The 19,157-nt window shown below is 36.9% G+C and overlaps 1 protein-coding gene across 1 annotated transcript in view; it reads right to left on the reverse strand.

The window, feature by feature from the left end:
- The window catches only part of PALLD (palladin, cytoskeletal associated protein), a 355,442-nt gene that overhangs the window by 217,651 nt on the left and 118,634 nt on the right, over nt 1-19,157 (reverse strand). The window contains exon 2 of the mRNA XM_011360286.2: nt 6,710-6,888. Coding sequence (XP_011358588.1) covers nt 6,710-6,888 — 179 coding nt within the window. The remainder of the gene's footprint in view (nt 1-6,709; nt 6,889-19,157) is intronic.

The raw sequence follows: 19,157 nt of genomic DNA on the forward strand, positions 1-19,157 counted from the left end.
ATGAGGAGGTGGGGGAAGCTGAACAGTGGAAACAGAAATACCAGCAGACTCGGTTATCAGAAAGTCATGATAACCTGAGAGAGATCTATTTTCCAAGAATCATGAGAGTGTTGAGGAGGAAGAGAGGGATGGCAAGGTGGCTCTCAAAGTGGCCAGACAATGGGGAGAGAAAGAGGTATTTTCATCTGATTCCAAACATTTAATTCATTAAAAACAAAACAAAACTAAACTAAACTCTGATTATCTCTATTTAGAAAGCCATTCTCCTTTTCATTCTTTTCTGCTACCTTTTTTTCCAGCTGATTTTAAAGGAAAAAAAGGTCAGGGATGAAAAAGGTTCTGTCCCCTGAATATGTTCACCAGTTTCACATACCTGTCAAATCCCTTGTGAAATCTCAATGTCACCTTCTGTCTCAGGTGTCAGCAGCTCTTGCAGACAGCATCAGATCAAATCTCCCCATCTGTGCCAGCAAGTTCCCTCCCCTCCCCTCCGGGCGACCCTTCCCTCCTTCTCTTCCGCCTCCTCCCTTTAGTCACCTGCTTTGCACCTGCTGGTCAGGAAACAACACTCAGGTCTCAGATTCACATTTTTCTCTGTATTTATTAAAACATCACTTTCAGTGTTTTATGTAGGTGCCCACCTGAAAGAGACATACGTTCCAGCCCCTGCAATTACTATATCTGCTCATCAAATGTTTACCTGCCTAAATGCTAACTATTTCTATACTGCCTCCCAACAGAGTGAAGTAATCAAATGCCAATGATCTTCACTCCACTCCAGTGATGGCATGCATGTGGAAGTATCATAAAAATGAGCCTCTTGTTTTGACTTTAAAAAGTGTTCCCTTTCCATTGTTAAAACGTACTTGTAGGAAAAGACCCACCAAATGTACGATAGCAAAAACTAAAGAAAAAAAAATCATTTGGCATACCACCACCCAGATACTTTGGAGTATATCCCCATGTATATATATAACATCCCATGTATATATATTTTAAAGACAACAAAACTGTAATATTATTCCATTATTGCCCCTTCCCTACATAATACATTGGGAAATGCCTATTTCAATAAATAAACAAGGACTTTATAATTTTCAGTGGCTGCTTCAAATTTATTTGTGTGGGTTTACCATAATTTTATCATTCCACTGGATAATGTTAATGGATATATTTATTACTTCCATTTTTTAACATTTCAACAAAAAGGTATGTAAAGTAGAAATATATCGAAATGCCCATTTCCCATACACTCATGAAATCAGTTTTAATTATTATTTTTTTTCACTCTACCTTCCTTGATTAATAAAAGTTTTAATTTCTGAGTGAAAGCAGATTAGATGTAAATCATATAGCTTAAAATTTAGGAAATAGGAAGTCTTCTTGAAAGCAAATATCAACCATTAAAAAATTATGTGTATACATGTTTGTATATATATATTAAGAGTGTGAGTGTGAGTGTGAATGTGTGTGTGTGTGTGTGTGTGTGTGTGTGTGTGTGTGTGTATTAAGCCCTGAGTGACTTTAATGAATCTAGTCATGGAGTTCATCTTTTTGCACATTTTACCTTTCAAAATTTAAGGACTAAATACACTCTGCCCTCCATTTGTATTACTCATTTTTCTCCCTTCTTTCTCAGTTGTTTTAATTACCAGCATAATAATTATCATTCAACAAGTTCAAAAAACATGAGTGCAAATCTTGTCACCACTGCTTTCTAGTTATATGATTGTGCAAACTACTTAACTTCTTGGTTCCTCAACAATTTAAAAAAAAATAAGTTATGTTTTAAAAAAAAAGGTATGAAAGGGTATACAGAGTAAAATACATACACATAAGGAAAAGACTGGAAAGATAAAAATATTAAGAGTGACTGACACAGGGAATTAGAGTTACACATAATTTTTATATTTTCTTTTTACCTGTATGTTATAGATTTTTAGAAATGAAAATGTGTTTTTGCAATAGTAATGAAAGCGCACATTATGGTCAGGTGCCACTCTGGGGAACTCACTTATTCAATCCTTAAAACAATCTGATTTTCTTCGTGGAGATGTTGAAACTGAATTATAGAGCCGTGAATGACTATTTAAGGTCATGGAGGTGGTCAGAGAATATTGTGAAAGAATGGCCAAAGCTGTGCATAGACTCCTTCAGCTTCTCTTAGCATTTTCAAAATTCAGTAAAAGGAACCTAATACTCAGAGAGGCTTTATCCTGAGGAGTTAACAGGAGCAACTATTCACGTAACATCACAGCACACTTCTAAAAGTGACTTAAATGGGGTACACATTTTATCTGATTATTTGAAGCACTGAGAGCTTATAAATATCAAACAGAATGTCATGCATCAAGCTTGATTATTGGTGCCCCCTTCCCTATCTTTAAATGCTGCCTTGTTCTCCTCTCTATCCAATCCAAATCCTTATCCACAAGGTCCAGTTTAATCCGCCTTCCTTCGTCCCACATTTCAGAACCACCATTCTCCCCTACTTGGAGGGCCTACAGCTATAATCATCTGTGGAATCCATTTTGCAATCAGGAGGGGAGCAGTGGTGGAGACTTGAGATGTCTATATTTATTTCGGATGTTTACATTTCTTATTCACATCATGAAATTCTTGAGACTATTTCTTTGCCATCTAGCCCTTGAGGGTACCCACCCCCCTCACCACCCAGCACTCATGTGGGCCAGATTCCATTTCCTTTTCAAAGACTTTGTTCTCTGTCTTACTCTCCCTCTCTTCTGCATGATCTATGTTTTCTCTCCTGGATTATTTTCATTAGCATACAAACATACTCTATTAGTTCTGGTGTGAAAATAAACAAGAAAACAAAGAAAACTGCAAAAAAAAAAAAAAATCATCTTATCCAACAATTCCACTCTGGGTATTTATCCAAAGGGAACGAAATACTAACTGAAAAACACATCTGTATCCCCATGTTCATTGCGGCCTTATTTACAATAGCCAAGACATGGAAATAACCTAAGTGTCCAGCAATAGATGAATGGATAAAGAAAATGTCACACACACACACACACACACACACACACACACACACACACACACACAGGGATATTATTCAGTCAGGAGGAGGAAGAAATTCTGCTATCTACAATCACATGGATGGACTTTGAAGGCATTATGCTAAGTGAAATAAGTCAGACAAAGATAGACAAATAGGATAAGATCTCACTTATGTGTTGAATTAACAAAAAAAAGCACAAACCCAAACTCATGCAGAGAACCAATTGGTAGTTGCCAGAGGTGGGGTGGGGGTCTGCGGGGAATTGTGAGGGGTGGTGAAATGGGTGCAGGGTGTCAAAAGGTACAAACTCCAGTTATAAAATAAGTAAGTCCTAGACATGTAATGTACAGCATGGTGACTGCAGTTAATAATACAGTATTATATGTTTGAAAGTTGCTAATAGAATAGATCTTAAAAGTCTATGAACACATCTGGTCTTCCCACCCAGGTCATGCTGTCTGAAGCACTCTTTTCCCAGTCTTCCTATTGGCTTCTTCTCAGGGTTCTGGTCTCAGATCAAATGCCCACTCTTCAGGGAGGCCTCCCTGATTACCCTATCCCATCGGCCACCTTTATTTTCTTCCCAGCACTTGCTGGTGTAGGAATTATTTATGAGTTGACTAGTAGTTTACTCTCCCTCCTCTTCTGGAGTGTCAGTGCAGTGAGGACACAGGCCTGTCCTGTTCACAAATGTGCCCCTGTGTAGGCCACTGCCTGCCGTATAGCAGTCCCTCGGTAAATACCTGCTGCATGACTAAAGAGGGCTCAATTATGTGCCTTCAAGAATGCTGTGCTCAGATCCTAAATCTTGCTACTAGATTAAGGTAAGGATTACAGCTGTCCCAGTAATGAGTTCATCTACATTTTACTCTTAGTGGTTATGAGGGCAGATTCAGGAGTCAGACTGCGTGGTGCTGAATTCCTGAACTGTGTGTGTGGGGGCGGTGGGGAGAGTATGATGTGATATTAGGCACTACTTAGCCTCTATAAGCTTTGGTTTCTTCAACCATATGTGGCGGTGATTTTTGTAAGGATTAAATGAGGTAATCCACATAAAAATGAAGTGCTACTGTTCTTAAGCTATAATTTCTTCTGTATCATTCTAAAACTTGATGCATGAGACAACTAAAATTTAGACAGTTTCCAACTAGTAGGCTGTTAAACTTTCAGGAAAGGCTTTGTTTAGATTTTTAAATTCTATAGAAAACTCCCCGCTTTCTGATAGGCCACCAATGACTGCATGCTGACATATTAACAACAACATGCATCAGGAAACAATTCAATAGTGATATGACTGAGTCTAATTTAGTGCTAGATGAGTAAATATAAATATTTCTTACTTTCAGTCATAATGGCATAAGCGTTTATCTGAAGTTCTTAGGGATAAGAATACACTGAAATCTCTAAGGATTTTAAAAAAATATCCATATTTCATAGGCCAATGGGCTAGTTTCTAAAGCATATTATATTAGGCATAGGAGACTGAATCTTAATGGCTCTTTATTCTTGCTCTGTCCAGCTTCCTTATCCTACCTGGAGTCACAGATATCCCATGGCTGGTTGGCTAATTAAGTTCAGTGTTATCATGTGAGAAAATGTGCATTGGAAAAAATCCAGTATCTTTGTTGACTTTCAGGGCACAAAATATATGTGGCAGATAGAACTAGAGGTGTACTTTTCCCATACTGAGTAGCTTACCTAGATGATTTTAAAGTCAGAAGAGGACTGGTGGTTCAGAAGCTTCTCACAGAAGAACCAAATTCAATTAAATAAAATTAAAGACCATGTTGTGAATGTTTTGGGTCTGCCAGGTTTAGATACTAAAACTGGTTTCAGAAGTAGAGAAATTTTTTCTTTTTTTATATGAAAAGTGAGTCTAGCTTATATATCCTATAGTTAATCTTTGAGTTCATCTGTACCCTTATAACACTTTATATATTTCTATTATATCGCTTATTACAATATTTATTTATATATATATTTTTTAACGTGCTCATCTCTTTTAGATTGGGACTCCTTGATATCATGAACTGTGTCTTAATCATATTTGTACCTGCATATCTGGCATATAGTAGGGCCTTAAAAATGCTGGCCAAATTGAGTTGATAGACTATCACTTAAACTAATGTAATTTCATTTAACATCTGTAGTATTTAAGCAATATACATTAAAATTCACATTTCTAGTAATGATGAAAGCAAAGAGTTTAATTTTAAGATGCTCTATTTGAACTTGGATTTGGGAGACAAATCTGATCATCATTAACGAACAGGTTTTTAATGGAAGTTTAAGTTCCCTTTATTGTATTCTAAAACACTTCAAGAAGTTTATTACACAGCCCACCCAAGACTGATGCTTACGGCTAACTTATTAAGTGTTGAAAATCTCTGTCAATCTTTTTCTAATAATTTAGCACTTTGATGTGTGTGTGTGACATTGTGTTAAGCATATGGGCCCTGGAGGAGTGAGACTGCCTGGGTTTAAAGCCTCATGTAACTTTGAACAAGTCCCTTTAACTTCTCTGGGTCTCAGTTTAGCTGCTTGTAAAAAGAGAATACAAATAATACCGTATAGGCTTACAGTGACATTTAAATGATTATGTATGTATATGTGTATATTTATAAGTCTCATGTAGGTAATTAGATACTGTTATATATAGAATGTTTGCTTTAATTAACAGGACAAGGTCCCTCAAGAAGCTCACAGACGTTTGCCTTCAAAGACAATGCAGAAGAAGCTTTCATTAGAAGGCACGCACTTTTGGTGGTAAGTTACTTCTAAAACTAAATTTTTTTTGTCAGTTCTATAAATAATGGTTCATGTTCTGCTTCTACGTTAATAATTTGGTGGTATTAAACAGTAAAAAAAAATAGTAAAAAAGATGAAGATTAAGGTAGTGAAGACCTCAGGATTTTTATTTTTCTATATGTTCTACATTTTTCTATATTTTCTACTGTTTTGAAAAGCAACCATCAACTTATGGATTTAGGGACAATAAGAATATGAACACAGCAGTGCTTAAAACACATTTCCACATTAAATTATTGGTACTGATCAAAATACAATAATAATGTAAAGCTATACACTTTAATATCAAGTTTTCTAATTCCCTATAAGTTGAGTCTTGTCAAAAATGAATTGACAGAGCAATAGAAATATTCTAGTCTCTGCCTATCCCACTTTAAGGCAACATAATTCTTGAAATTTTTTACCTAGTGATTTTCAGTTCACAGGACATTAAACAGGAATAACAGAGTTTAACAAGAGAGGAAATATTCTAGAATAAAAATAAGAACATTTAAAAATACCCAATCATTCTCGTGAATGATTTCCTAAGACATCTGCAGTAACTTTGGTTGATGGATATGGTATTTCAATATGTTCCCTTTATTTATTCAGTACAGAAAACCAAAAATAAGTTGAGTAATTTACATTTTAAGTAAATTCAAGTTAATGTAGCTGAAATGTTTTGAATTAAAAGGAACAAGTGTTGACATTAGACATGGTTGACGTATGCCTAAGTGTCAGAAATGCTCGATTTATTTAGTTTTCAGGAGAAATGAGGTTTGAATCACACCACCATTATGCTGTTTGCACTGGAAAAGCTCATCCGCAATGAAGCCTTGCTGATACGCAAGCTGTCAGACCATCCACACTCCCTCACCACACATCTCTCCTTACCTTCAACAAACACCTCAGCAGATGTTGTATCCGAGCCGCTGGGGTTCGTAGCCAGACAGGTATAGCGACCTGTGTCGTCCTCAAAGGCTTCTGCTATGATCAGGGTGTGGAGGTCCCCGCCCTCAGAGCGGATCTGAATATCAGGAGTGTTGTGCAGCTCCCTCCCCTCACAGAACCATCTGCAGGCCACATGGAGGTCAAAGGACAGGAGAGAAAAAAAGGAAATGGTGATGTTTAAAATAATAAAGAAGTACAAGGCTAGATGCTATGTAATAAGATGCTTGTTTGGTTAAAAAAAAAAAAAAACAACTGTGTGTTACTGAGGGGAACTACATTTTAAACCATGAAATTAACGACTAGACAATTCCCACAGGTTTTCTTTGTAAAGCATCTTGTCCATTTTATCAACCTTGATATAAGTGACACTGTCAAAGCTGGAAAGACAATCTCGGTTACAAAAGAAAAAGAACAGAAATTCAAAGTGTCTTATAAAATGTTTTATAATAAATGACTCTTACATTTATTACAATTTTATCTATTATTCTTATCTAAAGAAAAATATGAAAGTAATATAAACGTTATGCTCAAAATATCTAATGTATCAAGGGAAACTAATCATCACATTAAAAAATCATAGGCAGCAATATTTTTGTTGACCCTAAGACTTCTGATCAGCTGAGCAATAACGGATTTAATGCCTTCCACATTTCTGATATTTACAAAACTTTCTAGCAGACTGCTTGGCCTCCACAACTAAAGAGATGGAGCAGTCGTGCTGTCATTCATTCTTGCTGGTCAGCGCTTTTCCTTTCCCAAACAACCAGGACCTTGGTGTGGGAGGCTGTAAGTTGCCAGACTGTTTTAACACCGAGTTCTCTCTCACACTCTTTCCTTTATTCCCCCAGCACCTCAAACTCTCAACAGGAATTTTACAAAAAATATGAAGCTGCCCCAAACTCCTCTCATAGTGTGATTTATTTTTAAAGAAATATGTAGGAATGTGCCACTTACAACTAAAAGGATTGAAGTCTCTGGGACTATATTGTCTGTTTAATTCTTAATCAGCACTTGGAGATTTTCTGAGTCTAACCTCTAGAAAATTCTTTGGACTTGGCACTCTTTGTGAAAACATGGCCCTGAAGACTAACTTTTTTCTCTATTGAGATAGCATAATATTGCTATGTGTCTATATTTAATCTGTAAATAATATGAATAAAACAAATCTGTTTGCTAGTACTCAGAGTATTAACTCCAGAAACTACATTAAAAAACAAATACGGGACACTCAGAAAAGAACAGATATGACTTTGGGAATTAAAAAAAACAATAAAAAACCCCCAGCCAACAGAGCATCCTATACACTGAAATATGTATTACTTTTGAGGCAATTCAGGCAATTCAGGCAATTACTTTTGAGGTATTTCTTGATTCTAAGGCATTTGGGGTTTCCTTTGTTTTCATAACGTCCAAGAGAGCATTCCAGCCTGGAGCCATCTTCCAGTTCTCCTTTTCCCAGAGTCATGGTCTAGATCTTCACCATGAGAACTGACTGTGGCTTAAGTTTTAATTGATCTTAAGTTTTACAATTGACCTCTTCACCTCCAGTAAACTATGAATTCTTCTATATCCTGTACCACAGGGGTCCCTAACCCCCGGGCTGTGGCCTGGTAGGTCTGTGACCTGTTAGGAACCAGACCACTCAACAGGAGGTGAGTGGAAGGCGAGCCAGTGAAGCCACATGGGTATCTGCAGCTGCTCCCCAGTGCTAGCATCACCACCTCAGCTCCACCTCAGATCATCAGGCATTAGATTCTCAGAGGAGCATCAGTTTCTAGTGCCAGAAAGGTTGGGGACCACTGCTGTACCAGATTAAAGCTCTTGAAACTCTTCTCTACTTATATCATCCCCTAAATTTCAGATCTGTATTGACTTATATATAACTTAACCCCAATTTTATTTTCTATTGTTTTCTCATACTAATCCTCTGTTTCTGTCAACTCTTGGCATAGATTTATTGTCCCTGACACAGACCTTACGTATTAACTGCCTACTTTCCCCCTCGTTGGAATTCTCTTACTCTCTTCATTAATCCCATCCAGGAGCTACTCTTCTTTACAGCCAAGAGAAAGGCTCTTTCAACAGATTAAATTCAATCAAACACATGCTTGCTTGGCATCTTCTACATGGAAGGCATTGCATTACATACCAGAGTGGTAGGAAGAAGAATACCTGGTACACTCTGAAACTAGCTGAGGAGTTTATCTGTTTGTACTACCCATTAGAGTTTTATTTTATCTTCCATGAAGAAGATACAAACTAATAGAAGGAAAAAGAAGCATGAAAAAATGCTATGAAGAGAGAAAGATAAATTGCTTTGGTTAGATATGCTTCATAGAGAAACCTCTGCCATCTTCCCAAGGGAGCCTGTGGTATCTGGACTTCTAACTCAGCTCAGCAAACTTAGAGCCTGCAGGCACCCTGCTTGTTTGTATATGGTCTACGAGCTTATATTTTTAAATGTTCGGAAAAAAAAAATAAAAAAATTTGTGACATACAAAAGTTATATAAAGTTCAACTTTCATCATCCATAAATAAAGTTTTTTTTGGAATACAACCATGGTCATTCATTCACATATTGTCTCTGGCTGTTTTTGCATTACAATGACAAAGCTGAGTAGTTGCAACAGACTATATGGCTCACAAATGCTAAAATACTTGCTATATGAACTTTATAGAAAAGGTTTGCCAACTCCTGCTCTTTTTGCTCTTTGAAGTGTGATCCTTGGACCAAGAGCACCAGCATCATTTGGGAGCTTGCTAGAATTGCAGAATCTTGACGCTCATCTCAAATCTACTGAATCAGTTTAGATTCCTCTGGTGATTCACGTGCACATAAAAGGTTAAGAAGTTCTGGTCTATTATGTTTGGATCCCACTAACTTGCATCACAGAGTCCTGGCTCTCCATGTAGATTATTCACTTCTCTAACGTAACCATATTTTATGTTTTGTATTTCTGGACCCTTGCATATAAGTGCATGCAAAATTGGGTTCTGTTTGTTTCTCCCACCTCTATCTATACTCAACAAATTTCGGCATTGACAATTGATGATATACCATTTCATATCTTCTGTGTTGCTTCCTTTTACTACTATTTGAGGCCTAATGCGTTTACAGTGAAGGATCTGTGGACCACTAAATTTGGAAGATGCTACATATTATATATCACTTCTTGATGTTTGCAATTCATATTTTCTTATCAAAGGCCCTGAGAAGTCCTGCAGAAAATAAATTTGTTTAATATGTCTAATCTAGCACTAACTTATTTGACTATAGTCTTTCTCTTTTAGCATCTACTAACATCCTATGTGTAGTTGCAGAAAACTTTTTTAGCATATTTATCCCAAAGAACCTGTAGTTTTAAAAAATAAGAACAATTATAATCTGAGCAATGATGATAAGTATAAGGCTGAAGAAAATCAGTAAGCACGATAAAATATTAGAAATATATTTTAATACTGGCAGAGATTAAGGCAACAAATGCATTTTCTGCAACAGTCTAACATCTATTTCGTCTTCTGACATAGTATCTTCAACAATTGCGTATGGTGAAATGGTTGGTGCTTTCAAACCATTAGGCTGACCTAATTTTTGCTTTCTAATAGTCATGCTTTTTGTTCTCCAGCTCTGTGAATAAAATTTAAAAAGCATCTCAGATTGTAAGGTATAGAAGAAATAGCACAGAGAAAAGACTAAATCAGTCTAAATCAGACGTTAAGTATAATAATTAGCACGAGTCATTCTCTCCCTTTGACACTATCAGGTAAAGTCAAATTGTTACTGATGGAAGTACCTGTCAAGTGACCAGTTCTATGTTGTTAAATTGTGGTGTGACTCAAGAGGCTAGGGAAAAACTGCAAATATTTAGATGGCAGACTCCCTTTAGCAACAAAAAAGCAGCATGGTTCCAGGGCCAATATTTAGATTAATGTGTGTTTAATTTATGATTTGCACATTGGAACTACTAATGGCTGAACAAAGAAGCTCAACTGTGACTTTAGGAAAGTCATTTAGCCTTTCTGGTTCAGGCTCCTCATCTGAGGGGATGAGATTTTCTAGTTTTAAAGATTTAGGATTCTAAAGTTTTTGGTGAAATGAAAGTTTTGTATATTTAGTGATTGGGTTAAGCATATTCTAAGAAATGATGTAGAGAATTATTTGATGAAAGGTACAAGTAACTAATGGCTTTGCATTTTTTGGTCTATAGTAAGATATAACAGTGTTTCTAACATTACACACCCACGTTGGGTCCTTAAATGTATCAATGAATTTAGCACCTGATCTTTATCACTACCACAGCACATAACTTTCCACATACTACTGAAATTAGTTCTTACTTAATGTGACTTTCTATTCTACTAGAATATAAGTTTTTCCAGGGTAGAGGCCTGATCTTATTAAATTATTCACTAATAAGTGTGTTGTGTGTTCCAGCACAATGTCTGGCATGAGGAGTGTGTTAACCATGCCATTTTATTTTATGTAGTTCTGATGCTTTGACATCTGGGTACCTGGTGACCTTGGAGAAACTGCCTTTCTCAGGAATGGTCAATTCTTAGCTATTACAAATGACTCTCCTTCAAGCACTCCTTTCATATGAAAACCGACCAGTTCAGAGTCACATGGCCACCACCTCCTCTATCGGGCTATTGTACTCAGGGCTACTATTCCCCTGTCCTTATCACCTCAGAGCCAGGTAGCATCAACTAGGGACAGCTCCTGTGCCCCAGAGCCCGCTGAAATTATCCAGACCAGCCAATCTTAAATTTGTTTACCCTGCTACCTCCATTCTTTCCCACAGAAACCACAGTAAAGGCTCTCACCCATGTTTCACTTTGCTCTCTCTGGCTCCTGACCAGCTCTATTGCGTCTCTGTGTGCCCTCTCCCCTCCCCCTCCCCCACCACTGGAGCATATTTCCTACTCTTGGAAATTATAATAAACTATCTTTCAACAGCAGCCATCTCCTGATCTGCTGGCCTCAACTTTCCTGAATAAGAAAACCTACCTTTTAAAACACTGAACTAATCAGAGATGAATATGCTTACAAACAAAGGACTGAATAGATAAATAGTTCATATAATAACTATCGTAGTTTCTGCCTTAAGATATATATGGAGAGACATTTATCTACACTCACCTACTCAAACTGAAGTGCACTTAAAAGCATAAAATGAAACTCAAAATAATTCATTTAATATAGATATTGGAAGAAGAAATCAGCCTTGTCCATTCTTTATGTAACAGAGCAAAAACAAAACATCTTCTTATCTAAGAGAATCCTAGAGTCTTGAAGTTTTGACACCATAAAGTAGATGGATGAGATGTGCTACAGTCACATTTATTAAATTACTTAAAGGTCATCATTCTATCAGCTTCCTGGCAAAGGACTCAAAATATTTAATATTCTTGAAAGAAGAGGTAAAAGTCAGGTCTCCTGATTAAATTTTGACCCTCTGAAATTTTTCTTAAATTCTTGTTGCAGTGCAACTTAGGAAAAGCAATGTTGGCATGATGAGCTAATATGTAAAGCATACAAAACAAGACAAAGTACAGGTTTAATAAACACACAGCACAGATAATGATACCCTGCCCTCTGTCCCCTCTCCTCAGCCTGTAGCAGACATCACTGATTGACTGGAATGTTTTTTGCTCGTGAGACTGAACATCTCAGCATCCTCAGCATGGCCACTTAAGCAGCCTACAAAGCAAATGAAGTTGAAGTCTGCAATAAAACACATTTGCCAGCCTCAATTTGGTCTCCTTCTAGAGAATACCTTTTCTCCTCCCTCCATACCCTGAAAGCTGTTTCCATTTATTATGAGGTAAGAGTGGAAGAGACAGTTTGGTTGAGAGAGAGAATGTGGAAGTATGTAATGTGGCTAAGAGAATCTACTTAGATAAAATTCCACTTGAAGACACACCTGAACCTTTTTTTCATTCCATTTTTAACACCTGAAAACCATTTATTTAGTGGATAGGGCACTAGAGAGCATATTAGAAAATTAAAATCCAATCAGCTACATTCCCATTCTACCTCTGATAAACATCAACTTCAATCATACTTCTAATTTGCTACTATAAAATGGTTAAATTATATAAGTATAATCTCATAGAATGAGGCTATGATATAAAATTTTGGAAGAATGATATTTCCTAAAGATTTATAAATTCAAATTAAAGGAAAGAGAATATTTATTGAACGCTTATGATATGCTACATGCTGTATAAATATAGCCTTATTTTATTTCTCAACAATCTTGTAAAGTATTTGTCATATTTTTAGACATAAGCAACTCTCATTTATCTATAGAAATGAAATAGACAACTACGGACAATTAAAACCAGATAATCTTCAAATTTTCATTTTCCTCAATACTTATAGCTTCATCTTTCATTAATATTTTTTACAATGGTTCTAAACAAGTTTTAACAAATTTTACTAAGTCTTCCTAATCTCTGGTGGAGCTACTAAACAGCTATATAATTGCCAAGCAACGGGGAGCAAAGAAGGAAATTTTAGAAAATCAGTGTGTAGCAAACCCCAGTCAAAACCAACTGAGAGTTGTTCACATACGAGTGAGCCAGTTAGACTGGTTGTCAGACTTCAAAGCCATAAACAGGGTATGAGAATAACCTTGCATTAATTGGAAATAAAATGTAAAGTGGTTAGGTGTAGTCATATTTACTCATTAATCAAACATTTATTCATTCATCAAAGGGCTGACTGAACTTCACCTCCAACCCAGGGGACTGGAGGTAGAGACGTCAGTAAACTGGGTTTATTTCATGAGACTACTAGTATGGGAAAATAGAGAACATCCAATTACAGACATGAGGAAATGCTAAATATACTTCATTTGATGAACTTAGGTTCTTCCATCACATGCAAGCATGTACTGCTTCAAAAATCTTCAAAACCTGGTTTTTGCTTCATACTTATAGGTTGTTTGCTTTGGACAAAATAATTAGATTGAAATCAATTTATTAAAGAGGAAATAATGTGGATAGACTCTATGAGTCTTGAATTTTTGCTTTCTATTCACAAAGAATTCTAACACAGAGGAAGAAAGGATTATCGTATTTAAAACTCCATAATATGGCACATTTCTTTATATTATTCTGTGCTGGAATGTTGAAATCAAGATCATTTAAATACATATATATGTCTTCTTAATGAATAATATCTTTTTCCCCCTCAGGATTTTTTGAACATTCTAGCCTAAAAATAAGATGGTGCCGAAAATTCAAGGATTATATTATGGCACCAGCAGGATGCTGGAAAGACTGAAATTCAAGAATGTGTTTTACATAGAAAAGTTTAATATTTAATTGTTCATTTTCTACATTTCAAAGTGAGGTTAAATGTAACCTCTGACTTGGTCTGAGGCTGATTGTTGGAGGAGAGTGGCTGTATCCACTGCAGTCCTAGGAACTGTTTGGTTAGGGATCAAAAGTGGTCAGAAGGATAACTAAATTTTAAAATTTACCTCCCTTCTTTTTCCCTTCTCTTATGATCCTGGCAACTGGCAGTGGGGCTCAGAACTGTATACTAGAGTTGGGATACGCATTTGAGAAAGCTCAGAAGAACGTGGTTCTCCAAAATGGGGCAATATTGTTGATTTTTATGAGAATAAACTCAACTGCTAAATGGGAGGAACTAACAAATCCACTGGCAAAGTATAATATATACTACCCAGGACAGTATACTAACAGTTTATGTTACACACACATGGCACCACTTGGCTTACAAGATGACTAGTAACATCTATTCTGATTCTACCACTTAAAAGGAAACATAGATTTTATGACTGAGTTTCTTTTGGTATCTTTCTTTTTTTGAACCACAACTATGTATCATGGAAATTTTCTGTGCCCTATATTTTAAACATGTGGCTTTAAAAATGAGCAAAGCTGATTTATAAAAGTTAGAAAGCTTCATCAATGAATCTTGGCTAATGTTCTCCAACTCTGCTAGAAACTGATAAATCTTAGAAGCCACTTAATAGAAACAATGAGGTGCTTTAAAATAAAAACCTTTACAGTTGAAGTTTTTGTTTTTTCTTGTAAGTCAGTTTCTTTATGCTCATGGGGAAACGTTAAGTTGAAAGACGTCTGTCTATTTTTGCTTTACAACTCCACTGATTTGTACTTTCTAGAACATTTATCTTCAAAGGGATGTCAATGATGATTGCAGGATGGCAAATTTAGCCTGCAGCTGCCCCCTTCTTCCAAAATGCAAGCAGCCACATGGCTTCATGGGAAGTGCATGCTTGAAGAAAACTAAAGGAACCAGTTTCTTTCATGTTATTATAAAGAAAATAAACGGTAAAAAAAAAAAAAAAACTCCAGAGACATCAGTGGTTCCACAATGGTTATATTTTCCAGGTGTTCCTTTCTCCAAGGGAATGGCAGTGCTCAGCCACGAACTGGTGAACCACCAAGACAAAAGCTGCAACTGCAGCCTGAGATGAATTTCGTTTATGCCTCAAAGTCAGGCCATCTGTAAATATCACATTTCATACATCCTTAATTAAACACCAATTAATTTTTATGGAGTATTTTCTTTCTTGTTACCAAAGATTTCCTAAGTTTTTACACGTGCTCATATTAACCACAGGACACTTCATGTTTCTTCTGTCATGTGGATTAATAGGCAGACCAAAGTGAAATTAGTCCTTGTCTAAATTTACTATGGCTATAATTTCATAACTGCGTAGCTCGAAGGCCAATAGTTAAATTTGTGTGGATAACAGATGTACTTTAACCCTATGGTCCAAAAGAGTCTAATAGAATTTTTTGAAATTCAAAGCCCACGAAATGATAAACTGGATTTTGGTCCAAAACCAGACTCATATTCAGTAATTCTTTTCTTAAATAATCGCATTATCTCCTAAGAAAGAAAGATATAATAGAAAGGAGGGGTGAGCAGCCCAGACAAAACTAAACTTCAAAAATGAGTTATTTCTGTATGGACCATGCGAGGTAGCTTCTTGTCTGGATACTATGCGTATGCAGATATTTAAATACTATCACTAAAAAGCAACTATAAAAATAGGCAACTGGAATCTACACTAAGTGTCCGTGCTGCCAGAAGCTGTTAAACTTTTAGATTGCTCCTAACACTTTCTGCACTGGTGATGCAGTAGAAAGGAGACAGGACTGGGAGTCAGCAGTCCAGGGTTCTGGTTTTGCCTGGTCCACAGACCAGATGAACTGAATGTGATCTGGTCCTTCTTCCTTTTGAGGCTTGAATTTCCTTATTTGTGAAATATGAGGAATGAGCTAGACCAGTGCTATTTCAAGTATGTCCCAAGAAACTAGTTCTGCAGCAAGTTGACAGATACCATTGAAAAAGGGTTCTGTGGCCAATTAGGTTTACGGAGTGCTGGGTTAAACGAAATTAAACATCTCTTTACTACAGAACTTTTTAGAACTCTGGGCCAATATACAGTGAATTCCCAATACAATGGCAGGCATCATTTTCAATCTTACTAGATAATGGAGCACGTGTTTTGAGAATCACATGGAAGAATTAGTATTCTGTGGAACATATTTTGGAAAACATTGGTTGAATTATCACTAACATCCCGTCTATCTCTACAACAGCAATATTTGATACCTGGCCTACATTTTACAACTACCTCTTCCAGTGCTCATGACAGACATCAGTACTAAAACAAAGCCCTCTTTCCCACTGGCCCCAGATTTGATTTCAGAGTCGTCCTCATATGGTTCTCTGGGCAGCCACTGACAAGTAACTAGAGTTGGCACTTGAGTTGAAACATATTTGCCATGCCTATGTTTAAATGTTCTTTCACAGGAATTAATGTGAAATGTTGATTGCTATGATGGCTAACCTCTTTTGGGGCCGGGGCGGGGGGAGGGAACAAGCTGCCATTTTGCAACAGCACACAGAATTACTGGTATTTTTTTCCCCCTTTGGAAAATGCTCAGAGTGACCATATAATAAATATAATGTCCGAATCAGGTCATGTCTGAGAGTAAAATAGGATACCGTTAATAATTACAGGAATAAATGGCGATTATTCCAGGTAAACCAGAATGTCACTTACACTTCATTGCAAGAACTTAAAATTGGGATTTTGGCTTTAGTGGATATTTTGACTCTCTGCAAATGCAATTCATTCCCATGAGTAGACAAAAGTAAATTTCACAGTACGTGAGTGGGGAAAAAAGGTTGCCAACCCTCCTGTCACTCATCCACAAACTTTCAGGTTACACCTGTTAGTTAAAAAAATATTCATCCTCATCAATCCTGTACACAAAGCACAAAAACAAGTCAGCAGGACCTGACAAGTTACACTTCAAAGTTACCTACACTGTGAAAATTTGTACTAAACGTTTCCAAGCCTTTAAAGTGTTGGAGGAAAGAATGGATTATACAGAGAGCCTGAGAGTGAGAAAATGCATACGTAAAAAAGCTAGAGGTGCACATTCAGCTATTCTGTTGCTATAGTTAGGGCAGGTAATTATTAGCCATTGTCATAACTTGGATTACATTCCAAAGGGAATAAAATGGGAGATGTTTCATTAGACAATGCTGTCAGTCTTCTATGCTTTTGGAACCTGTCCACTGAAATGCAATGACTACCTCAGAATTATGAAACCCAAAACAGCTAAAATCAAAATGGGGCGTGGGCAACATGTCCTCTTGGTATCTTCGACTCTACAGAATTACAGAAACCCATGTAAAATCGTTCACGTCTGGACTGCTAGAGAGCCCAGTGGTTATTCCTTTGCATCTGAGGAGAAATTACATTGAATACAACTTTTTTCTCAGCAGCAGAACATCTTTCCTTAAAGTCAATGAACAGAAGATTTCATCTACAATTTTTCCTAGTTTATTAGTCAGTCCCTCAATTGCTTGCCTTAAACATGCTGCCAGCTAATTGTGATTAGGATTAAGGGAGGAGGAAATGGAATGAAATCAGAATAGAGAATAAGGGGAAAATATCCCTCTTTTTGTAAAACGCTGAAACTTCATAACTTAACTTTTAGAATGAAACTTTGCTTCTTTTTCATCTCCTCTCCAAAGGAGTTTCAGCTAACACTGCCCTGGTTGAGGTCCCATCAGTGGAGCCAAGCTCAGCTGCTCCAAGCAAGGAGGGCAGTTTCAGCCTCCCAAGTTCGCGGATATTCTAGCTGAGGCTTAGCGGGGCTCAGTGGTCTCCTCGCATAGTGTTCCGGCTCTAGTTTACTCTAATGACGAAGGTCTTTAGATCAAACGTGGCCGTTGTGATCTCAAGGAACCACAAGACAAACACCAGAAACAGAGCGTGAGTGTGAGCAAAGTTAAAGTATACACTGGCCCTGTCAGTAACTATATGTACAGAAATGTTTTTTCTTTTATCGAGTTAAGGTTTTCCCAGCTAACTCATGTCATAGCCACCCCCATTCCTGAAGGCATTTCACTTGTTCTATTTTGTGTTCCTTCTAGAAGTCCACATTTAGAGGTCAGCCTTCCAAGGAGAGCTATAATAAATGAACTTTCACTGTGGGGGAACTCTTAATTAGATAATGAAAAGTGAGGTGCAGAAGGGCTATTACAAGCAAGTAGCACTCAGAGGTCCTGCACCGCCTATCCTATCAACTAAATTGTGAATGCCTTCATCGAAAATGGTGAGCAATATTTTACACACACACATATCACCACACCACGTAACTATATGCACACATACCTGGATTTAACATCTGACATACTCCTCGAGTCAAGCTCCTGAAAATCCCAAACACCCTGCAAATGCTGCTTTGCAACTAACTTTCTGATTCTGTCCACAAAGGTAATTCTCTAAATCCTATCTGTTCTCTTTGTCCCAACAACGTGGATCAAATACATACTTCTGAATTTGTAGAAAAGTGAGCCATTTCCCAAGCTGCCTTCAGTGCTTCCTCTCAGATCCTGGGTATGCAGAGCTGCAGCCAGGGCAGGGAGGAGTCTCAGGTATATGAGCAAGAGCAGGAAGTCAGGACTAATTATATCTTGTTTTATTTGGCTATCTGAATAACAAATGAAATGGCATGTTTCATTTCAGTTGGTTTTTAAGAGCAAATTACCTCAGGCTGATATTTCATTCCAATGGACTAGATTATTTGAAAGTGTTAAAATTAATATTATGATCAAGTACAGACCTAACTCTTTTTCTTTGAAAAATATAGATTTTCATGATAAAAAAGCTCTCCTTTCTGATGACAATTAGAGCACCCACTACCTGGCTACATTCCATCATTCGGTGTTTATATCCTGTATGCTCCAAAGCTTCTTGTTGTGGGATCACACAACATGCAAATTTTAAAAATTGGCTTCAGAGGCACATAAAGACTTTGCATAAAACAACAACAACCTCTAAAACTATTATGTGGTGCAAGT

The sequence above is a fragment of the Pteropus vampyrus genome, unplaced genomic scaffold, assembly GCF_000151845.1.
Source record: "Pteropus vampyrus isolate Shadow unplaced genomic scaffold, Pvam_2.0 Scaffold53, whole genome shotgun sequence".
In the NCBI taxonomy this organism is placed as follows: Eukaryota; Metazoa; Chordata; class Mammalia; order Chiroptera; family Pteropodidae; genus Pteropus; species Pteropus vampyrus.